The following is a 27,244-nucleotide window of genomic DNA, read 5'->3' on the forward strand; positions in this document are numbered from 1 at the left end:
GGCTGACTCTTATTCATGATGATAATAGCAACATTCTTTCCTGCAACTACTTGCTTCTGTCCGTATGCCTTACAGAAGACTGGAAAAACCTGACAGTTGTGGCCCAATTACAGCTTTTATCCAAATTTATAGAGCCCTGACCTTCAGGATTACATTAGCGGACTTTCAGTATGAGAGTCTGAATATTGACTCTAGGGCACTTTTATATAGCGCCAGGCTTTAAAGATATGTTTACCTAAGCATTTCCAAACCAAGAATTCTATTATAAGTATGCCATCAATTCACAGGGCCCAGTGGTGACAAACTATAGAAATACTGACTGTATTTTGAACTCCAATTATTATATTGACCGGAATTTAAGCTTCGGATGATAGGTTGGACTAGATGCCCTTTAAGATTTGTTTCAGTATTAAGAATATTATGCTTTGTGATTATTGTATTACTGCCAAAAGGAAAATGTGGCCAATTTAATACACTCTAAGGTCAGTGGGAATAAAAACAAGATGGAGCTATTTTAGTTTCTGTAAATCTATTCTTATGGATAATTACTTTGTGGAATAGTAGTATGTGATTTATGCTTTATTTCTCAATAACCTAACCTGAGTAGTCTTACAGATAACCCTTTAAAATCTGTCTCCTTAATGTTAGATTTTTTTTCTATTCTAATGATAAATAACGTTTGTTTTTTTTTTTAAAGGTACTATCCAAGAAGCTGGAACACTATTAGGCAGCAAGAATGTTCGTGTCAACTGTTTGGATGAGGTAAAATGTTAAAAAGTTTAATGAAGTGTTTTATTTCCTACGAGAATGGATAATATAAAAATCTAATAAGAATTGTTTTCTAGCGTGTGTGCCTGCACGAGTTATATTAATATCTAAATCAAATGTAAGCAGACAGGTCACAAAGGCAAATAAGCATGTAAGGACATGGTTAATTGTATCAGTGATCAAATAAGGGCAAATTAAACCAAAATTATGTCATTTCTTGTGCAGTGTGGGAAACACTGGACTTTTATATGCTAATGGTTTTGTGTAAACTGGCATTGCATTCTGGTGAAACTTTTAAAATTTGTGTCATTTTTAAATGTGCGTACCTTTGATCCAGCAATTCTACTTCTAGGGACCGTTAGCTAAACCCAAAGTCTACTTTCTAGAACACTTGCTACACAAAATAACTTTCTGAGATGATGGTAATGTCTATTGTGAGCCGTTCAGTATCAACCCTTAGCTGTATGTGGTTAGTGGCTATTGATATACAGCACTGTTGTAATGCTAGAGAGTTAACTGAACTTCCGTTTCTCATGGAGAAGGGGAAGGGTTTTGTTAACCCTTTACTCACACATGGGTAGCAAAATTAATATCAGACAAAATAAAATTTAAAGCAAATAAACATTAATAGATCAAGACTTTCTTATAGATTAAATTAATAATCCACTGAGAACATAGCAGCTTTAAGCCTTCACTTATAAGCTCTGATGTTATAAGCTCTGATGTTCATAAAGAAAAAGATAGAATTAAAAGGAGAAATTTGCAAAACCAGAATAGCACCTTTCAGAAGCCATCAGATTAAGTAGAAAAAAGTAATTCGGGGGACAGAAAATGTAGCTAAGCTAATTAAGAGTGTGTACTGTATATAAGAAAAAAATACTACATCTTCTTTTTACATGGAACATTAATAGAAATTAGTCTATTTATTACACTATTTATAAAGGAATTTTTAGCTAATTTCAAACAAATTCACCAAATAGAATACATTGAAATAGAATACATTGAAAATAAATAAAAATATGATCCAAATAATAAAATATATAACCTGAAAAAAGTTACTTCTAAATAATTCTTGGGTAAAAGAAGAAATAGAAGTAGAAATTGCCTACTATTTAGAAATGAAAACACAACATTTGTCCAAAAACTTTTATATGGGGAAAAATGTATCAGAAACAGGTTCAGAGATTGCACAGCAAATGACATGGTTGGGATAGCTCATTAGCTCTTTGGAAAGAAGCTCTCTCGTTGGTTGGCTCTGAAAACCAATCCTTGCTAAGAAAACAACTGGTAAACAGAAACACCAAAGAGAAAACTGAGAATTTTTTTTTTTTAAATGAGAAGAAAGGGAGTATCAGGAAACAGGGAGGCAGACAGATAAATGGGCTGACATAATTGACACAGATGACAATTAAAACACAAGCAGACATAAAAACACAAGGACAGTTTGTAATGTAAGATCCAAAAGCTTTGCACGTTTCCTTTGCTCTTAAGCATATTATCACATTGTATTGAAAACTGCTTTAAAACACATACATATATATATGTGTATGTATATGTGTGTGTATATATATATACATATTTATATATATATATACACATATATGTGTGTGTGTATACATATATATATATATATATCTGTGTGTGTGTGTATATAATTGTAGGACAGTTCTGTAGTCTTGGGATTATTCACTTTGAGCCAGATAACCTCTCATTCATTGTAAGATGGGATTGCTGGTGATTGACTGTCCACCCGTATTGTCCTTCCTTTCCCTCCAGGCTACACACTAACTTCTTATGTACCTGTTATATCATCCTTTACCGGCTATCGTCCTAGTCATGCTCTGAGTACATTTTTGCCTCATTCAAAAGGTATGACCAGGGGCGGCCAGGTAGCTCAGTTGGTTGGAGCGCAGTGCTCTTAACAACAAGATTGCCAGTTCAATCCCCACATGGGCCACTGTGAGCTGCACCCTCCACAACTAGATTGAAACAACTACTTGACTTGGAGCTGATGGGTCCTGGAAAAACACAATAAATAAAAGTTTAAAAAAAAAGGTATGCCCAGTAGTCCATTCCCACTCCCTTACCACTGCCTCTGTATAATGAGATTCTGATTACCCACATCCACCCAACCCACCCCAACATTCAAACACCCCGTCCTTGTAGACCCAACTAAGGGAGTCTTAAAGGTATAATCTTCTTATCATTTTTCTATTACTACTTTCAAGAAACTTTGACGACTCCCATTAAGTAGCCTCTTGCACAACCACCTGAAAGGTCCCAGCTTCCCTATTATTCTCACTTCAATAGCCCTCTGAGAATATTGATGGCTTATGTTCCCAGTAAGAGTCTGGAATCATCAGGAACAATTCAGATTATATTAGCATTCTAAGATTTACTAAAGAGATAGTATGTTTTAGAGAGGTTTTCATCCAAAACAACGTTGAAATTCCAGTGCTTACAGAATTTATCCTGGATTACTGAGAACATTCACTTACAGAGAATAGCTTGTTCATTTATCTAGCATGTAAACAGTACCGAGCTTTTCCTCATATTTATACTGTTTTCTTTCTAACCAAATGATATATGTGATCAAATTATAAATGTGGTTTGGGAGATCACTCCTTTGAAATCATACCACTATAATATATATTTACTTCATCTTGTTTTGTTCATTGGCAGTAATTCATGGAAATCCGTCCAATACAGATGAATTCAGGCAATAGCTTTATAATATCTCATTAAGGATATTGCATACTCTATTCAGTTTTCCCCTTGGTAGACATTCTGTTTTGAGGTTTATCCTTAGTTTTTTTTTTTTTTTTTTTTTAATGCATTTGTATCTGTTTATTCATTTGTTTCTCTAGGAACTAAGAATATTTGGTAGAGATGAGAGCCCTGATGATCTGGGTTCTGATCCCTGCCCTGGCCATTTGACAAGTTATGTATGAAAGTACTTTATAGGTTATAAACATGATTTTATTAATTCATGTTTATTTTGTGTCTTTAATTTAATTGCAGGAATTGCTCATATAGGTGGAGGAAAAGTAAATAAGTAAAATTAATATATATTTTTCCTTTCTGTTAAAGAATGGAATGACTCCTCTAATGCATGCTGCATATAAAGGAAAACTTGATATGTGCAAATTACTTTTGCGACATGGAGCTGATGTAAATTGTCATCAACACGAACATGGATACACAGCCCTCATGTTTGCTGCACTTTCTGGTGAAGTTTTAGCATTTATTCTAATGTTATTAGTATTAGTCACCTATACAACTTTTTTTTATAAATACATATATATTTTTAAATGAAATGCATTTTTATTATAGTAATTTGAAGGTCAATACTAATGGAAAAGAATTGTGGGAACTGGTTTTTGAAAAGTTGTTATATATGAAATGTTGTATAGTTAGTTTGTTCATCTGTTTTGTTATTTAAATGAATGGATTCTTTGTAGTGACAATATATTTTGTGTAGACAAGGAGCTGAATCTGTTATTCTTTCAACTTATTACATAATAGTTCCTTAATGTTCTGTATATTGAAGTAATACGAAAAGTTTTGTTGTTCTCTTGAGAAAATAGCTGCTCTGATGGAGCTGTATGTTTGCTTCACCAATATTTATGTGCTAAATAGTTTGATCCATTTAGAAATTTATTCTGATTCATGTTGCTTACGATTTGGTAAATAAAGAAAATTGGGAAATATTATCTAAAATTAAGTGGAGTTATCTAAAATTGCTGACATTTTTAAGAAAACGAAGATGTAATGTTATCATACTTTAAAAGCAATAGTCTGTATTTTTATAATCCTGGAAAGCATTTCTAAGCATGATATAAAATATGGAATTCAAAAAGGACAACATTGACCAATTTGAATATATATAATTTTAAGATTTCCATGTATAAAATATACTATATAGAGTTAAAATACAAATGAAAAACTAAGGAAAATATTTACTTCATATCTTAAAGGGTCATATTATTATATATGCAAAGTTCTTATAAATCGATTAGAAATGACAAATACTGCGGTAGAAAATTAAATAGAAAATGGAACAGGGAATAAAAGAAATACAACTGGCTAATAAACATATAAAACACTTTCACCAATATCAGAGAAATGTAAATTACAACAATGAATGTAAATATCTATAATGATTCCATTAGTGATAGAATGCACATAGAATAAATGCAAATGGATGGGTTGGGTTAGCAGATATTAAGTGAAGACTTCATTTTATCTCTTCTGTCTTTGTTTTGATATTTTTGTTTTCACTTTGTACTAAGCATCATCAAGACAAATGTATTTCATCCTGTTTAAAAAAAAAAAAGTGATACTCAAATCTATTCAATTCGTTTTTGCCTGATGTGTTTTCCAGAAAATAAGTTTAATTTCTATGTGGGTTCTTGTAGCATTTTACTCTTTACTGTCATTATGATTTATAGTTTAGGAAACAATGGAAATATCCATACGATGAAAACCTGAAACTTAATAAATGAGAAGAAAGGGTACAGATAATTTAGAAAGGGGTATTTGAACTGAGCGTTCCTTAACATTAGCACATATGTTCCCATTTAACCCTAGGTAATAAAGACATCACGTGGGTAATGTTGGAAGCTGGCGCTGAGACAGATATTGTCAACTCTGTGGGAAGAACAGCAGCTCAGATGGCAGCCTTTGTGGGTGAGTTTTTATGGCAGTTTTACATGAGGTTATACCCAAAATTTTCTCCATGGAAAAAATACCACTTTGCTTCTCAGAGAACATTTTTATTTGTTTTTTAACAACACAATGTTCACAGCTCACTAGGTTTTGTCTAACTTAATAAAATACGCAGTGACACTTTGGAGAAAATGAACAAGCTATTTGGAATTTCCACTTTGTGAGATACAGAGTATGGTGGGGCCATTTTAGTTGCAGATAAATGCTTTGAATGAGCATATGTTATTTCTCTAAGGGAAGTAGTTTAACCTAATGTTTAAGAACATGAACTGTGGAGTCAGTGGTCTAAGGTTTAAATTCTGGCTGTGCCACTCACTAGTACCGTGTTTCCCTGAAAATAAGACTTAGCCAGACCATCAGCTCTAATGTGTCTTTTGGAGGAAAAATTAATATAAGACTCAGTATTATATTATATTATATTATACTATACCCAGTCTTATATAAGACCGTGTCTTATATTAAGTTTTGCTTCAAAAGACACATTAGAGCTGCTGGTCCAGCTCAGTCTTTTTTCCGGGAAAACATGGTAGGTTACTGAATGATTCTGACTTTCAGTTTCCTCAAGGTAACATGTTTACATGGTTACTGAAAGGATTAAAAGAGAAGATAGACTTAAAGAGCTCCATGTGCAGTACTAAATAAATGCCATCAGTTACTATTATTAATAATAATTATAATAATGTAATTCATAGGAAGGAGCCTTAATAATAGTATATACAACTCCTTCATTATCATTCTCATGAACCACAGCTATTTATTGTGTGTCCAATATTTTTTGATATGTTAATCCTGTTACTGGACATAACCTAGGGGATTTAGAAGAGTGAGGAGAGGCAGTTAGGAGAGTCCATTGATAGAAAAGCAAAGCTGTAAACATCTGATTTTTTGAGAGTGCAGTAAGTAGCCTTGTGGGGACTAATAATTTATTAAACAAATACTTAATGTTTACAACCTATATGCCAAGCATCACTCTAGGTGCTTTGGTTACAGTGGTGAACAAGACAGAGGACATTTATGCGTTTATGGCACTTAGAGTCTAATAGCAATAACCGGTCTTGTGAAAATATACTCTCAGGGAGAACGTAACAGTTCCATAGAAATACATCAAAGAGAGGGAATCTTCTATCCTCTTCCAAGGAGGTTTTGACAGAAATTACATTTAGGTGTAGATAGAGTAGGAATTAGTCAGATATCGGTGGTCGTGGTAACTGTATATTTTGTTAAATTTTACTATAAAATTATCTTAAAACTACTACTAGTAGCTGCTGTTGATTAAGTTAGGCAGTCACTGAGTCACTTTATGACAGCTCTGTGAGAGCAAATATTTTAATTCAATTTTAGGAGGATTTAAGAAAGCTATGGCCTTTCTGTGCAAACTTCAGAGAAATGTTTATCTCCCACACGTAGGGGTTCCCTGGTTGCCCCAACTCACCTCTAAGCTAATTATGAGGGGGTCAGTCCAATGAGAAAAGAACACTACACTAGGAATCTTGAGATTCCCATTTTAGTTTGTGTGTACTGCTAATTAGTTAACTGGATCACAGGTAAATCCCTTCACCTCCATGGGCCTCTGTTTTCTGATATGTGCCATGAAGCCAGGCAATAAGACAATCTGAAGTTCTGTCTAACTCTGCAAGTTTTCATTATGTCCATGATTTAATCATAGAAAGCTCAGCTAAAGGTTAGGTACCTGTGCAGATCACAGGGCTGGAACTGGAGGAACCTGTTGTTTTAACCAATAATCAAATGCTCTTTTCTTTTTCTCAACATGTCTACATTAATAAAAATCCAAGGTAGAAATTGTCCATAATCCCATCCTAAAATAAGAGTAATGTTTCCATTGTGTATTAATCTGTTTAGACTAATTTCATAGACAGAAAAATTACACCCTTTGATTTGACATTATCTTTTCCAATATAGTTAGTCTTTTTAAAAACTCATTCTCCCCATTTTATTCCCTTCAAGTGGAACAGCATATATACATACGTATGTGCACCCAGGTGCACGATTTTTGTTATTTTTTAAAAATGTGATCATACAAATCAATACATTCTTTGTAACTTGTTTTCTTCACTCACCAGTATGCTGTGGAAGTCTCTCCCGTCTCAGTAGGTATAAATTAGTTATTCAAATAGCTGTCCGATACTCCACGATATTGATGTGCCACAGTTCATTTAGCTCTCCCCTATTGCTGGATTTTACAGTTTTTTTTGTAATCACTTTACTACAATGTAATAATGATCCTTGATCTTAAATTTTTACATGGGAGTGCATTAATATGTGTAAGACCTACTTTCAGAAGAAAAATGAATTGAGACACAGATGTGTATTTCTAATTTTAATGTAAGTCTAGATTGCTTCCCAAAAGGGCATAGCAATTTGCATTCCCATTACCACCCTCACCAGAACTGGGTGTTTTCACTCTTTGATTTTTGCCAACCTGATAGTTGAAAAGATGCTGTATTGTGAATGTACTTTCTCAATATTAATGAAATTAAGCTTCTATTGTTGGTCATTTGTGTTTTCTCTTCTGTGGATGCCTTCTCCTATTTGTTACTCATTTTTCCTTTCAGTTGTAGCTTTCTTATTGCTTTGAGGAGCTTTCTGTATATTATGGATGCTAACCCTTTGTTTATGAAGTGTCTCACAAATATTTTATGCCAATCTTGATTTTCTTTTGACTTTATGGGAACTTCTACTATAGAAAATTTATTTCTAAGTAGTCATAGTTTTCCTTTTATAGCTTCCATGTTTCTTGTCTGGCTAGAAGAGGTCTTCGTGACCATGGGTTAAATCTAAGTATTCTCCTCCTAAATGTACTTCAGATAAACAAAACAAAAAAAATGTGGTTCTAAAGTTTATTATTTTAGAGTTCCTTTCTCCATGGATAGTTAGTTAATGGTGATAGCACAATTTATTAAATCACTTAACATTTTCCCACTGAACTGAAATACCGCTTTTGTAGTAAGTTAAATTCTCTTATATACTGGTATCTATTTCTGGATCCAATATTCTCTTCTACACATCTGTTTGTCACTTTCTGTATTAATACCATGTTGTTTTGATCACATTGACTTTAAAGTAAAGCAAATGTCCTCTCAGTTATTTCCCTTTGAATGCAATTCCTCCCTTCCCCAAATCCTTTTCAGTTTTTGTTGGACTTTCATTAAACGGTTATATAATTATTTGCAGAGAGTTGACATCTGTGTGATGTTAAGACTTCCCATCCCCATCACATAATGTATCTTTATATTGTTTTGTTTTTGACTTGTTTTTAATCCTTCAATAATACTTATTAGATTCCTTCATATCAGTCTTTCTTTTAAAATTTATTTTTATATAAAAATGTCTTCTTTTAAAATTTATTTCGAAGTAATTGATAGTTATTGTCTATTTTGTAAAGAAAATTCCCACCACTACCTCCACACTCTTGTCATTTCTAGCTCGCTATGGGTAATAAAGAGAAAGCTAGCGATTTCTTTTTTTTCCTTCTCGTCATTTTTATTAGAGTCTCTGAGTTTTATAGCTATTCATTTTTATTTATTTTCTATTTGAATTAACTTCAGGTTTCAAAGTAAGAATAATAGTAGTGATAATTGGCATCTCATGTCTTTTTCCTGTTTTTAATGGAAATAGTTTTAGCTTTTACTTTTTATTATGATATTGCTATTGGTTTTATTATTATATAATGCTATTCTTTGTCTTGTTTAATTTTTAGTTCTTTTTCTGATATTATAGCCATTCCTGATTCCTTTTTTGTTTTTAGCATTTTGCCAATAATCTTTGCTTGTCCCTTTATTTTCAATATTTTATCATTTTATTTTAGTAGTGTAAATACTACTATACCTCTGTAGTTATAAACATAAGTGGATTCTGTCTTCTAACCCAAAAGATAGTCTTTCTCTTTTAACAGGTATTCAGTTTATGCATATTTCATATAATTACGGATGAACTTGGTTGCATTCCTCCTCTTTCACTTCATTTTTTTACTCTATATTTCACTTGGTGGTTATTTCTTCGTGTGTGTGTGTGTGTATTTGTGTGTGTGTGTGTGTGTGTTTCCTTAATGTGATTGGCCTGGTCATGTTAGAGTATATTTTCTCTTTTTATTAACTTGAAAGATCAAGAAGACTTTTCTATTCCACTAGTACTTGCTTTCCTATTCACAACACTCCCAATTAAATCCTTATTTCTCAATTCTCATCTAAAAACAGGAACAAAACTATACTCTATGCCCCACCCCCAAGGCACTGTTGTGGCCCATTCAGCTACCCCAACAAGAGGAAATCCTTATAACTCATTTATTTCTCCACATCCTCTGCTTTGCCTTTGTTAGGCAACAGGCCTTTCCTTTGCTCTTCCATCACTTCCACTAGCTCTGGACTTTGCTGAGAGAGTTTAGTGTTAAAAAATACTGAAAGTACTAATATGTTATTAGAGTGTACCTCATAGTATGTTACTTCTCTTTCAGTAATTCTCATGGTCAACCATATAATTTCTCAGTCATATGCTATCTCCACCCATTCCAATTATTAATATCTCTGTGGCCCAGGACTCTTCTCCACTGCTTCCTTTCCTTCTTGCTCCATCTTGAGTTCTCTGTTCTCAATTAAGTTTTAGTGACAGGACCTTCTCAGATAGTATGTAGGTTGTATATTGTTTGAAACCCATCATAACCGAAACTGTCTTCCTCTCTGAAATGTGAGTCATATCTTGGCTAGTTTCGTGATTCTTGTATCGCTATTCTTTTCTTGCAATCATATGTAGAATTTATTCCAGTTTTCTAAATCTTGGTTTTGCAAATGAAAATTTGATTTATGTTCTTTTATAAATATTTTGTTTCTCCTTGTGGAAGTCTGTTTCAATTTCAGTTTATCCTTGAAATTAAAAAAAATTTTTTTAAATTTAAAAAATTCTAGGATGTGTCTACTTGTGGGTGTGTTCTGATTAGTCCTGCCCAGGATGGACTCAGTGAGCCCATTCAATCTAGAAGACTCGAGTCTAGTGATAGTAACACTGGAGCAAAATAATACCCAGGTTTCCCTCATCCCCAGCATTTATTTTCTATATTAATAGTACTGTTTTATTTGTATGTATTCAGAATTCATAAATTAAAAACTAGTAAAACTGAATATTTAATAGTTTCAATTATAAAAATATAAATGCAGATTAAGTAAAAATTTATAAAGATAAACTTTATATGTCACTCTAATATAAATTATTAGCATATTAATTAAAATAAAATGTCAAAGTAAGTACTACTTGAGAAAAGTAAAGTAATACTATTTTTTTCTTCTGACAAAGGTGCGATCCTAAGAAACCTCGAGACCTGTGACTGTCATTGTTATGTAGCTGGTATTTTTATGTACAAATAATTCTAACTGTTAACAGGGCGATTTCTGACTATACGATTGGGGGCTGGTGAGAAGATATAGTTACAAGCTAATTCCACATTTTCTTCTCACCCCTTTGTCTTCAAATCTTGATGTGTGTATTTTGATATTTTTCAAGAGTGGTTTTACAACACTCTTTTCAATAGAACATCTGTCAGTTTTCTGAAGCTCGATGTAGACTGTGCTTTAAGGAAGCAACACAGTTTGTCTTTATCTGCTCTAGTTTCTTCATATCTAGTTGTAAATTCCCACACGTAGTTCTCTGTCAGTTTTGATGCTGTCGTGTGTCTATCCCACTTGCAGTAGCTTTGCTTGCCTCTCATTTTTCTTGAAGGTTGTTATTTTCTAAACAGAGCACCTCAGATTTTTAATACATCCTATTACTGTATGACTTCTCCTCAAGATATATATACGGAGCTTTCTGATCAAAAAGAAAAAGAAACTGGTGTTTCAGTTAATAGCATCAAATAACAAAAATGATGTTATGATCACTACTAAAATTTACCTTCAAATCAGGGACATGTTTTTCTGTCATATGTTTAATTATTAATTCTCCATCCATTTCTTTTTTTCTTTCTGGGATTTCTATTATTTTTCACTACTACATTTTCTGTATCTGTCTTTTAGCTCTCTCGTTGCTTCCATAATGATTTTTATCTCCTATTTTTTCTCTGTTTTGACATAGATCATCTGCTTCATCATCTATATTACTATTTAGTTCGTAATAAATATTAGTAACTAGGATTACCCCTTTCAGTTTGTCTATTGACTTTTTTTTTTTAATTGGGGAATATTGGGGAACAGTGTGTTTTTCCAGGACCCATCAGCTCCAAGTCAAGTTGTTGTTGTCAATCTAGTTGTGGAGGGCCCAGCTCACTGGCCCATGTGGTAATTGAACCAGCAACGTTGGTGTTATGAGCACTGCGCTCTAACGACTGAGCAAACCGGCCATCCTTGTCTATTGACTTTTAAAACTTTCTTCGTCTATGAAAGTCTGTTTACATACTGTAATTGATCTGCTTAATTTACATGTTCCTGTTCCACAACTATGGTTATAGTTTGGTTGTGGTGGAGGTTGATGTTGTCAGTATACTTCTCACTGAAGAGGCCACCTGTCGTAGGCAATGATTAGTCTCCTGAGATGCTGGGTGCCCTTGGGCACTTAGCTCTGCATGTCCCAGGCGGTCAGGTAGAGTCCACAGGGTCAGGCAGCAGTGGACCGAAGTGGCACCGTCTCTGTACCGGTGGGCCCAGGCTCAGCAAACCAGTAGGTATTTTGTCCTCTGTTGAGACGAGGAGGAAGCCGCTTCTCTCTTGGGTTTTCAGGAAATCCTGGACTAGCAGAACCCTCTGTCAGCCCCCCGTTTAAGGTCCACATGGCCCATTGTGCAGTCCCCCTGTAGGTCACCTGTGGTTGGCAGGATGAAGTGACTGTCCCAGTACTGTGCATAAGTGGACAGGGGCCATAGGCTGCCCAGGGTGGACCACTGTCTGGGAGCCCCAGCGTCTGGGCCTGCTCCCTAGAACTCACATCAGCCCATGTCAGGCAGGAGGAGGAAGAAATCTTTCCTCCGGAGATCCCGGAAGAGCCGGCACCCACAAATGTTTCCTGCAGGTTCTGCCTGCTGGCCCAGAGTGGCCATTTCCTTCCTCCCGAGAGGTAGTGGAGAGGGGTCTGGGGAGAGGGAGGCCTCAGAAACACACATGCCGGCCTCCAACTTTGCCATGGAAGGTGTGACTTTCATAGAACCATTTTTATCACTAGACATGGCGTAGCAGTGGCACAACAATCTACGAGAAGCCATAATGTGGATTCCAGGCTTGTGGGAGCAAAAGGTTTTTCTCTGATTCATTTCGCAAAGAGGCCAAGCTTTTCTCAGATTCAAGGGGAGGGGATACTAGTTTGCTAATATGAATGATAATTAGGATAATAGAGTTTTATAAATTGTTTTTTTTTTTTTTAAGTTTTATAAATTTAAATTCTGTACAAAGAAAGCCAGATGTGGTTGGGGAATTATGACCATCATTTGTGTAGGGGTGAGAAGAGACACGTCACTTACAAGCAACCTTTATAAAATACTTAGGGCCAATCATAAGCTGAACATTGCTTTTTTTGTAATCCATATACTCTTCATACATATTATGGATTCTGTGTCTTTAAAAGATTATTTCTTGACTTCACAAGTGTTCCCCAAAACATTTTACCTCTCCTCCTCCTCTACTCTCCTTTCCTGAAAATTAAAGATGTTGATGCATGTTTACCTTACAAGAAAACAGAGCAACATAATTTATAAGAAAAATTGGAAAGTGTCTTATTTTGAATGATAAAAGAACAAATTTCCTATTTTGCTATTAAAAGGTCAACATGACTGTGTGACTGTAATCAACAATTTCTTTCCTCGAGAGAGACTGGATTATTACACTAAACCCCAGGGACTGGATAAAGAGCCGAAACTGCCCCCAAAGTTGGCAGGCCCGCTGCACAAAATTATCACCACAACAAATCTTCATCCTGTCAAGGTAGTGTAGCATTTATTGTATTTGCTTTTTATTTAAATATTGCTTCAGAGTTCAAACTGTTCTTACGACTGTGGTTCCCTGAAAATAAGACCTCGCTGGACCATCAGCTGTAATGACTCTTTTGGAGCCCAAATTAATATAAGACCCAGTCTTATTTTATTATAACATAAAACCGGGTCTCCTATAATATAAGAGCGGGTCTTATATTAATTTTTACTCCAAAAGATGCATTAGAGCTGATGGTCCGGCTAGGTCTTGTTTTCGGGGAAACACGGTCTGTAGGATCCTAACTGTCTGGGGTTGAGTTTTGCAGCTGGAGAGCTTGCGATGGGTTCTCTTGTTCAGCTGATGAGATGAAGGATGCGCTCAGTTGAAACCTGGAAGAGTGAGAGAACACACACTAGAGAGGAAGAGAAGCTAGGTAACGAGGTGGGTTCAGCTGAAGCCTAGCTTCCCCTTCATCTTACAGGGAGCGCTGGACTGTTAACGGCTCCGGAGAGGCAGGGGAGCCAGGCTTTCCTATCAGTCATTGGCTGAGACCTGTCCCCAGAGGGGAAGGACAGCCCCCGCCAATAGTGCCCCATCAGGTGGCTCCCTTTGAGTGAAGGCAGCTCCCTGGCTGGGGCAGGAGGCAGCTCTGAGCTCCCAGCCACCAGCACTCCCAGTAGCTGGGACCTGGTGTGCAGGCCTGGTACAGAGGATCTGGGTGGGGCACAACACCATCTACTCCAGCAATTATCCCTCCAAGAGGTGTTCTGAAATGTAATCGTGAACAGGTTTCTTAATGCAAGTAGCTATTTGATGCCTTGATGTAATTTAGCTCCTCCAGGAATTTAGTCAACTCACAAATTTGCAAACTTTGTAGAGCAACCTGGAAGTTCACAGGGCTTCACTGGGAGACTTCAAGAGCGATTCTGCACTGTTTTCACTGCTATTTTCTTCATATTTTATACACAGCCCTTTTGTTTGTTTATAAAATAATTTTTGAATCAATCCAAATGAGTATAATTTCTTCAGGGAATCATTACGAAAAACACCATGTGTGCCCCAATGATGCTGTCCTTTATCAAAATTCTGTCATATGTCTTCATTCTTAGTAACTCAGAGCTGTGTGGTGAGCAAAACAGTGAGTTGGGTGAAAAATTGAGGTTTTCCCGTAATACAAGGTGTTATTTTAATGTAGTGAAAATAGATTTCTTTAGAAGTGTATTACGAGTACACTGCACCATTAAAGTAAGTGGACAATTTTCATAAACTAACTCTTTTGACAGCTAACACTCATTTGGAGATATAAGTTCCAAACTCTATATAACTATTGAGGTATCTATTGAGGTATCCATTTGTATATAGTCTTTGAAGCTTAAGAAGCAAACAAACCAACAAAAGTACCTGTCACGTGGCCCTTCACCCAGATTGATTTTCTGGGCCATCGAGAGAGATGACAAGCCAGCAGATATTTCCTGTAAGACAGAGAAGTAGAGTCAATTCTGATTTTATTTTTCAGAACTGGAATGGTTTACTTAACATCTGAAAAAAACTGCTAGAGGCAACACTTGCGATCCTAAGTGGGCAAAAAAAAAATTCAGCTGTGAATCACATGTTTGTATTTCTAGTGAAGGTTATATAGGACTTGGAATTTAACCTTTAAAAAATATTTAGCCTCTTCTGTATCAGTGATTCTGCCCCCCCCGCCCCCTCCCTCCCCCAGCACACAGAGGAAAGAGAACTCCTATAAATAGCAGCGACATCCTCTCCACGGCACCCTTTCTCTCAGGGGTGGGGGCAGGCTAGGCTGAGAAGTCAGGCTTTTTCCTAGGGATACAGTATTTCTCAGTCTAGAGAATGTGTATGGTTTTACAAAGCCCTTGTTGTTTCCCTTTAGCCTGAGCATTACAGGATATTCTGGTTTAGATTGATTTGAAGACGTTTCCTCCATTTTTCTGATTCACTGTTTCCACTCCTTGAAATTACAATAATCTCAATTATTGCAATAATTGAGTCTGGGGTGTAATTTTTGACATTTACATGGAACCTAGTCACTCAGGGTTAACTGTCCTAAGAATTATTGTACTTCCAATTATCTTTAAAGGCACATACTTTGAGTAAATTAGATTAAGGGCATACTTATACAGGCAATAAATTATAAAGGTATATATGCTGAAATAGCCTACATTATATTTTTTAGGGCACTTGGTCTTATAATAAAGACAATTCTGTGATTATAGTACCTTCTTTCAGTTCAGACCTTGCTTTTTGTAGGAATAAATATAGTCTATTCACTTGAAAACCTTTCTTTTATCCACACTTCAGGTAAAAGCTGCGCAGTTGCTTTTGTGATGGCCCACGTTTATTGCTTTAGCCCTTTTCACGCTGGCATTGGTCTTCATAGGAAGCATTATAGAAATGTAATTAACAGTCACTCTATAGGGTTAAAGACCTTTTAACACAGCACAGGAATCCTCAATACACAATTCATCTTTTTGCTACAGTGTACCAAACACAGCTACATTGTGTCCAGGTTAAGTGGCTGCTATAGCAATAAGGAACCGTGCTGATACCTGGAATACAGAGGTCAGAAAGGAGAAAACCAGAATCACAGGAAAAATGACAACAGAGGAGCAGAGGCTCTAAGTGGTCAGGAGGCAGATGTGCACAAGTGATCCCATTTTTAATTGTTAAGATGACTTTTAAGCCCATAATTGTTGATTTAGTAATTTTTCTAAAATGGCGTTTAAAAAATAAGAAGAATTCAAAATGCCACTGTATAAACATATTCTAAGGTAGCCATTATTTGGGAGATGAGATATATATGGCTTTTTTGCCTGCTGAAGTATATTTATTCTTTCTCAATAGTTAATAATAAGGGCTTCCTTTATAATATATTACTTTATAGTGCTGCAGAGATGAAAGGAAACTAGTTCAAGTATTATTCTTTGTGTGTAGCTATGTAAATGTTGCAGTAAGCTCATGGTAGAGCTGTGGTTATATATCACTTTTCTTTATGTATATTGCTGAATACTATAAAATAAATAAAGCCTAATGTCTTAACAAACAAAAAAATCATTAAACTGTGTTCTATTTGAGTTTTTTTTTTTAAGAATTCCTACTGGTAAATTTAAGACCCTATACTTTGATTATGAATGCTGTATACAAAAATATTGAAAAACCAGCTTCAAATGATTGCAGTTGACTGCAGAAATATAAATGGGTAATGAATTAGTCTTCCCTGCCAAAGTTGATTTTTGATATGGTAGGTAAAGTTGTCAGGAAATTGATCATCAGGGATTCTGATTGGACTTATTTCATGAACTCTAATAATTTATTATTAAGTGCTGTATTTTAAGTAAAATACTAGATTATATATCAATCTAATAGTGTGAAAAAATAAGTAAAAATCATATTTTAATTTCACAAGAACATTTAATCTATGTTAAATGTCCAAGTAGGAGGTTATGCCTGGGTTTTACTTAACAAATTATCTTTCTTCATGTCTAAAGAAAAGGATCTAAAAAGAAAAGGATCTACTTTATGAAATCTGCTACCTGTTGTTCCCTAACATTTATATGTGTATTACCTGGGACAGGTATTTAGCTATAACATGTAGGTTAACAAATACTGATTTCTGCTCTGTGCATATAATCATGCCTATGTTACACATGTTTACAGTAGTGTCATGTCACCATGAATTTTTACAGCTGTTTTTCGCAGGTGATGTGCCCTATAACAAAGCCAAAAAGAAATGCCCCCTACTACACTGAATTTGAGCTTAGTTTGCACATATACAAGTATGGCAAGTGTGGGACTCATGATGCGTCAGATTTAATAACTCTCTAATGTTCCGCCTTTTAAAGCTATTTTTGCTTTGCTCTTTGACCGGTTCTCATTATTATAGATGATTAGAACACATTAGGGAAATTTCCACAGAGAAATGTAGTTAAGCAGAAAGTCATACACCTTTTATTTTTAGACCTCTTTCTGTAAAAATCTCATTTCCTTGTAATTAATAAGAATTAATGAGAGTTTAGTTCTTCCAGCCATGAAATTCTAAAGCTCAAATTTTAAATTCTAAAAGTAGTGAGTGCTTGTTGATTTCGTTATATAAAGGATGTGCACATATGTCATGTTTATCTTTAGTACAAGTGGTTTTAACAGGGACACTAAAACTATGATTCCAAGTGGCACGCTAACAAACACCCCAGTTTAGCTAGATGTCAGATCACGTGACAAGTTTGACATACCATACGGAATTCAAGAGATTCCACAATATCAGGGTCCTTCTGTATTAGTTTTATAACTTTGATCAGTGACAATTTGTGTTCTAATTTGAATTAACATAGTAAACATAAGACTTGAATTAACATAGTAAACAATTAACTATGAATTAACATAGTAAACATAAGAAAGACTTGATTTGTTAATTTTTATTTGAAATCAACTAAAATTGACTACCGAATTTTGACATGGAAAAGTCTGTCACGGAACTTCTAAGCTCACTAGAATTTCTTCTAGATCGTGATGCTTGTAAAGGAGAATCCTCTGCTGGCAGAAGAAGCAGCTCTGAGTAAATGCTACAAGGTGATGGATTTGATTTGTGAGAAATGTATGAAGCAAAGAGACATGAATGAAGTATTGGCTATGAAAATGCATTACATCAGCTGTATCTTTCAGAAATGTATTAACTTCCTGAAAGATGGAGAAAATAAACTGGATACTCTGATCAAAAGGTACCGTTTTTACCATGTCATGTGTGAAATACACACAAATGGATGATGTGTTATTGTATGAAGCCTTGTTATAGATGTAAAACTTAAGCACTTTAGCAGTAGGTGTTACTATTGGGATCACATTTAGTCTGCAAGAAACAAGGGGCAATTTTATACTTAGACTGAGTGATTATTCCATTCTGTGCTCTTTCTAACAGTGCTTTTGTTATCCCCGGTTCCAGGTGACAAACCTGAGGTTTGGAGAGTTTAAATAGTGTGCATCCGATCAGATAGCTAGAAAGTAGCCCAGGTCCAAATGTGAGAATAGGTATGCTATGCCATAGGCTGCTGCTCTGGATTCATAATGACACTCTGTATTTCCGTTACTGTACCTGGGAGAGCTGTGTCACCCTTGTTCTCTGACCACCAGGGATCAAATTCTCCGATAGTTTTACTGAGAAAAGTGAACTACATCGGAAGGGTGTGACTTGATGCGAGTTTTCATTCTTTGTTCAAATAACTGACATGGTAATAAGTAACTAGCTGACCTGATAACAGTGTTTAGTGTGTTTTATGGTAGGGGTTGCTTCTGTAAATACCACTGCAGGCCCCTAAACCTGATAAGGCCTAGCCTGACATGGACGTAAAGCAGCAGTTTGAATTGAGTCTATCATCTTGATTTTAAGAGACAATGAAAATCTTATGTCAGCAAGTAAGAAACTCCTAAAAGTTTATGGGTTCAGCTGAGAGGAAACGCTTAGTGATTCAACTCCCTCCTATTACTCTTTTAAACATATCTTTCAGCTTGTTAAAAGGCCGACCTTCTGATGGCTTTCCGATATATCAAGAAAAGATCATTAGAGAAAGTATCAGAAAATTTCCTTACTGTGAAGCTACACTTCTCCAGCAGCTGGTGCGAAGCATTGCTCCTGTTGAAATTGTAAGGTTCTTAATAATTCATTTAACTCTATCAGTAAGACCCAATTACCATATTTTGGACAATTAAAGGCATTAATGAAGAAATTATTGTTTTAGAAAATTTTCAGCAACAAACATGGAGATAGGTCTGCCTGTTAACCCTGTTTCTGTTTATCCATTTTTCTTCTCTCGATCCTTTTCTTCCATTTATATAGCTCATGGTTTAATCAATAGTACTTCCCTGTGTCGGAATATGGATGGTTATAGTGGAAATTTACATTTTAAATACCTCTGTAAAACCTGTAAAAGTGGGTACACGTGTACTGTGTAATACAGATACACACATGTTCACCTGTAGCTTGTGAAAAACCAGTAGAGAGTCCCACGCTAGATGAAAGTTGAAATTGATTGTCTAGCTTGATGGCTTCCGGTTAGTGAAGAGGTGAAGGGGTGAGTATGGGACAGCTCCTTGTATGTCCTGATAAACAATCTCAAAATATGTCCCAGCTTCTTAGGGCCTACCTTAATGCCTCTGACTTGATAAGTTTTCCATTCGTAACAACAACAAAAAAATCTATTTATACTTCACAGCTATGGTAAGTAAATTTTAACTTTCTTATCTCTTCTTTAAATTACTTATTGCCCTTTTGTAACATATTTATTTCAGGAGTATCTCATAAGACACTCCCTGCCTTCACTATTTTGAACAGGTTTCTGTTCACCTTCTCTCCACCAGTCATGCTTTTATACATTTCCATCAACCCTTTATCAGCTATTTTCTCTTAGGCTTAAAGTTCGTGCATTGATTTATGCATGAGAGCTCTCCATGATTTCCCATAGAGATGCTTTCCCCATTTTAATATACTTGGCTATTTCAACCTTTTGGAAAATTAAAGTTAGCAAATTATGAGGGTGGTTTATCAGTTATGAATGTGTTTTGACCACACATATCAAACTCCAGCCAACTATCAATTAAATAAATAAGAGTTTATTTATTTACTTAAACTCGGAAGCCCAAAGATAGGCAGACCAAATCTGACACAGTGGCTCAAAAATAGATTGGGGACCCAAACATTTTCCCATTCTTCCATTAGCCATCTGGATTACAGTACGCATGCGTTATGACCTTGTGGTTGCCAGGCATCCAATGCTCGTCCTCCAAGCTTACATTCCTATCCTAGGCAGGTCTATAACTGGAAAACATAAGCTCCCAGAAACACTGCCTGTGTCACATGACCCCTCTTAGCTGCACAGACATCTAGGAAAATGGGTCTTCTGGGCAGGTCTAAACACTGCTGCACTGAACAAAATTATGCCTCTATTAGTAAGGAATTTGGTGGAATGGTTGTCAGAGAAACAGCTAGCAGTGGCTGCTCTGGGGTATTTCCAGCACTAACAAGTGGTAATAGACATTCTACCGTCAAGGGGGAAAACACAAAAACTATAAGTAGCTGCCCAGAGTACTTTAAAAAAAGTCAATGCAAGTCAGTATAGAGGTCAATTCATCATCTTATCCTTGTATCATAGAGTCATGCAGTTTATGACGTATAATGGTTATTTATCCTAGTGATCTGAGTGATGCAGGACATGTTTATTAATAAAGAAAAGATAGGGTTTAATGCATTTGAGAAAACTCTCTCTCTAGAAATTTTTGTTCTTTAAGAGTTACATATTCTGCTCTGTGGAAAACTTGATTTATCTGGAATGCTTGTGATTGGCGGAGATAGCCACTGTTTACTTCTGAACGGGTTTCCTTATACTGCAAGTTCATAAGCCTTGAAGCAGTGCTAACCTTTTCCGTAACACGGTGGCTACCCTGAGGGTCACCTCTGCCCTTTCTGACAATGCAGATGCCCGATCCCTGCTGCAGAGGTTGATTCCCTCTGCCTCGCGTGCTACTCTGGCTTCTCCTATCCCAGCATTCAGCAGGAAGTGTGAAGCATGGACACACTTAAGAAATGTTGCTCCAGCATTATAAAAGATTATATTCTTAATGCTGCTTTGCTTTATCAATTCATAGTGCATATTTTAAGTTCTGGAAGGCTATAATGTATCTGATTGTATAGGACACATTGAATACAGTATCCTGTTTGTTTGTAGGCGGAATGTTTTCCATGGGTGGAGCTTTGGTACTTAAACCCATTCTTCTTTAACAAAGCAGATGACAAGATTTTCTATAGCAAGAAAGAGTTCTTGTCATCCAGTAGTGGCAAGAAAGATTCCATGTGGTTACTCAGCTGTGCCATCAATTTTTTCCTGAAGTAATAGTTCACATTAGCAGCCATGCTTCTAGCAAAATACCGTTTAGTCTTATCTTTGGTTACATCTGTGAGAATATTATGATGTTCTGACTCCCACCCAAGTCCCATTTTGGGGAGGATTTGGAACAGGTCTCAGTCAATTTCGTGTAAAAACTATTTGAACAGAAAAATGTAATTTGTAAATCTGTTGAATATATCATACTCTGTTGATTTGTGGACTACACTGTTGTCTAATCCAGTGTTCTACTTTTGAGGCAAAATAATTATATAGCTTAATAAGTGTTTAGTGTAACACTAAGTACCAGTGATTCTCAAACTTTTAGTATGTTTCGGAATTACCTGTAATAATGCAGGTACATCGAGCACATGCTTAGAGATTCTAAATTAGAAGGTATGGGATAGTAGGATTGATCTGAATATTCTCCAATGCATACCATCATTTGAGCACAACTGCCATAGACCTTCATTCCTGGTGAAATTATTTAGATATCTAGTATCTGTGGTTTCATTTTACCTATATTTCCCCCTCACCATTATGCTGTCTTAATTTCAAAAGAGAACTCTTAGCATTTTAATATGAAAGGAAACCCAGTCCTTATTGTGTGTTTTCAGAAGGAACATGACAATTTCAAAATGAATGTTATTAAAATACTTCTTCAATCTTTTGAATATTTTGTTTGACTATCTTGATATACAGAACAGTGTAAATCAATGTTCTAAGAAAATTCCATTCTGAGCTCATTGTCCTGTATCTGAAATCTTTTGGGCTTAGAAATTTTTTGGGTTTATTGAATAATCATAATTGAAAAATACTTTTATGCTAGAAGAGGGCCAATTTTTTTATCTTGCCATATTTGGAGCTGTGACTTACCTCCCATATACTTTGAATAGAAAAACGTATACTGAAAAAGGTATTTGTCATTTTGTCATAGATAACATCTGTGTAATCTCTAGTCTTAATGATTTTGTCTCATATGTTTGCTTCTAGACAACATTGCTCATGGAGTGTCATCTCAGTAGTTTTTCAATGGTGATTTCAGAATGTTTTCTCTCCTCTTTATACCCACTCTAGGGTTCTGATCCCACGGCATTCTCTGTACTTACCCAAGCCATCACTGGTCAGGTGGGTTTTGTAGACGTTGAATTTTGTACCACCTGCGGAGAAAAGGGAGCAAGCAAAAGATGCTCAGTGTGCAAAATGGTAAGAAAGAAGTTCTTTGAAGTTCATTGGTTTCTGGTTTAGATTTCATCCAAGTTGAAAATTGAGTTTTAATAGTCTGTAAACATAATGGTTGACATTAGTTTTCTTATAAATTATAATAGTTAGATGTAAAGTATTGCATCTAAAACTTAAAAGTAATTTGGAAGAGAACTATGGGATAAATGTAGTTCTGTGCCTCCTTCTGCCAAAGGCCCAGGCTGTCCCAACTTCTGTGCTGACCACCCAAAGAAAGAAAAGATATGAATAAATGAATGGCTATAAGAGAAAGATTATCCATAGGGGACTGAGGCTGGTGCAGATATGCGAACCTAGAATAGGACAATTCATAAATATATAGTCTTAAATCTTCGGATATTGATTTTAACTACAATCTCTTCATCAACTCTTCCTTGTAAAACTTAACTTCCTTCTGCCTGTCACTAGTCGTTCAGCTGTCTGGACTATACTACCCACTTCTGCCAGAATTATCTTTGTAAAGAGCCTATCTGCTTGTATTCTTCTCACATTCAGATATTGCACACATGCATGGGTCTGTACATTCACTGTACCCTATAGATAATGTTAATTTCCTATTGTTTTTAAGGTTGACATTCTTCAGCATATTCTGCTGTACTCTACGTCTCCAGCTTCATCTCCTTTACTTACTTACTTCTCTGAGCCTCAGTTTTCTTAGGTGTGAAATGGGGCTCGAGTTGTAAGAATGAAGTGATACCATCTGCATTGGTTAAGTATCACTGCACATAAATGCACTCCAAAATTCAGTCTTTAAAGCAACAGTCATTATTTCTCCCCTGTGTGTGGTTAGCTGGGCTCAGCCAGGGCACTTCTGTTCCTTGTGTCTCTAACCCTCCCTGACCAGCAGGCCTGCCTGAGTGGGTTCTCATGGTGATGGCAGAAGAATAAGTGGGCCAGTTGAAACACATGAGGACTCTTCAGATTGCCATGCTGACTCATTCCTTTGGCCAAAACGTGTCACATGGCCAAATTTGAGGTCAATTCTCCTCCCCTTCAGTGAGAAGAACTTTGTGATCACATGGGAAAGTGTATGGATGCAGGGAAGAATTGGGGCCAATAATGCGGTCAACACCATCTAGATGGACGGCATATTATCTTGCAAAAATCTAAGCTCTATTTACGCAAACTTCTTACTGTCCTTGAACATATCATTCATTTTCCTATTCCTGCATTTTTGTACAAGATACTCCCTGTACTTGCAATGCTTATTATCCATTTCTTTGTCCACTGAGTCCCCCATCTAGCATGAGTCACTGCTTCCTCTGTGCTCCCATTGCTGTTATTATACATCCTGTACTAGAACATCAATTACGTTGGTAGGTGTTTGTCTCCTTACATGCTGCCCCCTCCTGCCTTTTCTCAACCCGAGCTTGTTCTGGGATAACAATGGTGTCTTCTTTGTCCTTATACTGTACCAATCCTGGCAAATGGTAGGTTCTTAGGTCAATCATTTTTTAGAATCTTTGGTAGACCATTTGGTAGACCATCCTTTATTGTTATAAAGTGTAAGCTAAAAATTACAAATACAAATCAATACACATCCACACATCATGGTTTTAAAATAAAGTATAGAAAACGTAACACTTTAACAGCATAGCTCTTGGTTTAATGTCATCATTAGAAAATCCTGCAGCCACAGCTCTTGAAACTAAACCTACAACTGCTTTCTTTCAGGTAATATATTGCGATCAGACCTGCCAGAAAACACACTGGTTTGCACATAAGAAACTCTGTAAGCATCTCAAGGACATTTATGAGAAACAACAGTTGGAGGCTGCCAAGGCAAAGAGTGAAGAGGAGAAGAGTACGTATATAAACAGCGAGGAGAGGAATGGTACATGATAGGAACACAGGACACACAGGAACTGAGTCTTCTCCAGGGACCAAGGAGGCTTGGGGGTCACCAACATAAGGATCACACTGAAACTCAAATGTGTCCCTGTTTTGAATCCTTGGGATCATATATAGAATATAGTCAGCGTAAATGTCACTGGGAAACAGACGACATAAAACTCTGACAAATGTAGTTTATTCTACATTCTACTTTCTGACTCATGAGACTGCCCTGGAACAGTGGGATGCTTCTGAGTATTTACTTATATTCTACTCATAAAAGATGTTAAGGTCTTTGAATAAGTGAATAATTAAATGTCCCCTAATGGCTACCCAAAGATTTTAAGGTCGGAAGCTTTAAAATTTTTTAATTATAAAACTGCAGGTAAAATTACAGAACAGATTTATGAATGACACATTAAATTGCAGATCTAATAATGCACAGATAAATTACTACAAGTGTCAGGGCAGTGAGTTCCGTAGTATTTTTCATCTCTGTCCCTCATGAGGTGTATGACTCATCTTCATCAGAAACAGTGAGTTGCTTCAACAACGATTTGCATGTTGGAGAGGGAAGGCACCCCCACGCCTGCACCCCACCCCAGAGAATATAGCTTACATTCTGGGGAGTGCATGGAGTCTGAAACAGTTGCCCAGGTGACTTTTATACTAAGCACTTCCACCTTCACCCGTCAAGGGACCATGTCCCCTTTACCACTTGGGTGAGAAACACTATTAGTGGGATGGAATAATTTGTAGAAAATTTAATTTATATAAATAAATCGTTAAGAGGATAGTCAGGCTTTCTGACTGCCATGCTTCCTCCTGCTTTCCGGACAAAACTCAGATCCTGATCCTGTGTGTTGAGGGCAGTGAGTAACAGCTGGTCGTGGTCTAAACAAGAGGTGAGAGAATAGGAATGGCGGTGGAGGGGGAACTCCCAACTGGTAAACATCAGTCCTTGCCACACACTAGTCCCAGTGTTAGAAATACCTTTATTTGCGATAAATGTAGGCTAAGCTTGATCATCCCCTGCTTTGTAGGTAAGGAAACAACTTTGTGCTGTCAGTGATCTCCCCTCAGACACCAAGCGAGTTTATGGCAAAGCTGTATTTGAATGAAGATTGTGTCAGATCCCAGACAACAATCCTGATTTCAAGGCCTTGCTTTGGAGCCAGAGGTCTAAGTTCAAATGTGGCGTTACTAGCTGTGAAACGTTAAGCAAGTTACCAAACCCTTCTCTTCTCATTTCCCCATGTGTAAAATAATGATAATAGAGAATAATTTACCTCATGTGGTTATTATGAGGATTAAAGAATTTAATACACATAAAGTGCTTAGAAGAGTGTCTGGCAACAAAATGACCTTTTTTTTTTTTTCTTTCCCTTTTATCAGATGGCAAACTCGATGTCAATTCTAATTGTGTTAATGAAGAGCAGCCAGAGGCTGAAACGACAGTCTCCCAAGTGGACTGCAATCCTAAAGAGTGTGTGGAAGGGGAGAGAGAAGCTCTCCAGTGTGATGCTGGGCTGGAAGGCTCACAGGATGCTACTGCAGGTCCACAGGTGTCTGAGGAGTGAAAGAGAACAAAGGCCAGCTTGGATGCTGCTCACCCCGGCAGGTAGCTGGAGAACTCAACGTGACTGTGTCCTCACTGCCTGTGACACCCGCAAGGCACCGTGGCAGGATTTCATAGAATAAGCGCTTTCCAGCAAAGCTCTGTCTACCATGTCCTAGTTTCCTGCTGGTTTCTGTTCTATAATTGGACAGACAGTCCTAGGGAAAAAAAAATTTTTTTTTCAAAATATAGGAGAAATATTTCTATTTCCTTTCTGAGACCAGCTTTCCAGCAATTGTTTTCAAAGGAAAATAAATCCCCTTTATATAAGAAATACAGGCTCTAGGGAACAAAGGGGGCAGCGGAACAGGTATAGGAGAAATGAGATTTTTCAGGAAAGAAAAACTTTTATAGCCACAGAGATGGGTAGTTAAAAGAATCATAAGTTATATGTGAATAAAATGCATATAAATAGCACTTAGAATAGTGAAGTTCTGCTGATTAGGATGTAACAAAATGAAGAAAGGCTGTATGGTAAAAGATCTTTGTTATAGTTCAGCTAATTATAGTTTTCTATAGAAATGATCTTGAGTAGTCTGAACTTTATGTTGTTCCTACAGTGATGTTTTATCTACAGTATTTGTACCTTTAGAAATGTCAAATTTTTGGCATTGTCAGAGTTATCTCAGCATGCGCATTTAAAAAAAAAAAGTATCATGAATTTCTTGATTAAATAATGGCTAAACATTCTGTTTCCACAATTGTAAAACTAATTCATGTGTCATATTCCACTTGAAAGGCTGACTTTTATCTTCCTGTAAGCTTTTCTTGTGACCTTCCCTGTCCAGAAACTGATTTATAACTAATTTATAGACTGTTCTTGCATCAGTTTTTAGAGAGTATAGTATTTAAACAGAGCTAGAATGTGATAGCTGAAGACAGTGCTGTTTCATAGTTTCTTGTGTTGATTATAAAATAAATTGTGCCTTTTAATATAACCAACTCACATCTTGTTTCATAGTTTATTGCTACCAGGGGATGGCAAATATTAGAGAAGTATTAGAGAACTTAACAAATATTAGGAAACTTAGCAAATATTGGAGAACAAAGTAATAATTATTTTAATATGTACATTTGCAAATCAAAATGACTAGGATTCTCACCACAACTTCACTGATCAAATTCTTCCATCTTGCTAGTTCTTTTCCCTTATACTCAATTACTTTTCTCCCAGCCCCAAACACATACATCTTTTGCACACCCTATACCATGCTGTTGCAGGAAGCTTTCATGTGAGTAAATTCAGTGTTAAGAGATGTAACTGG

The 27,244-nt window shown here is 36.2% G+C and overlaps 1 protein-coding gene across 1 annotated transcript in view; it reads left to right on the forward strand.

Moving 5' to 3' along the window:
• Positions 1-26,929, forward strand: part of ANKMY2 (ankyrin repeat and MYND domain containing 2) — a 33,534-nt gene extending 6,605 nt beyond the window's left edge. Inside the window, exons 2-10 of the mRNA XM_033088681.1 lie at positions 698-762; positions 3,859-3,997; positions 5,359-5,457; positions 13,249-13,409; positions 17,919-18,133; positions 18,917-19,052; positions 22,364-22,492; positions 24,203-24,332; positions 25,757-26,929. Coding sequence (XP_032944572.1) covers positions 698-762; positions 3,859-3,997; positions 5,359-5,457; positions 13,249-13,409; positions 17,919-18,133; positions 18,917-19,052; positions 22,364-22,492; positions 24,203-24,332; positions 25,757-25,941 — 1,259 coding nt within the window. The 3' untranslated portion in view covers positions 25,942-26,929. The remainder of the gene's footprint in view (positions 1-697; positions 763-3,858; positions 3,998-5,358; positions 5,458-13,248; positions 13,410-17,918; positions 18,134-18,916; positions 19,053-22,363; positions 22,493-24,202; positions 24,333-25,756) is intronic.
• The last annotated feature ends 315 nt before the right edge of the window (positions 26,930-27,244 follow it).

Source organism: Rhinolophus ferrumequinum, chromosome 20, assembly GCF_004115265.2.
Source record: "Rhinolophus ferrumequinum isolate MPI-CBG mRhiFer1 chromosome 20, mRhiFer1_v1.p, whole genome shotgun sequence".
Lineage (NCBI taxonomy): Eukaryota > Metazoa > Chordata > Mammalia > Chiroptera > Rhinolophidae > Rhinolophus > Rhinolophus ferrumequinum.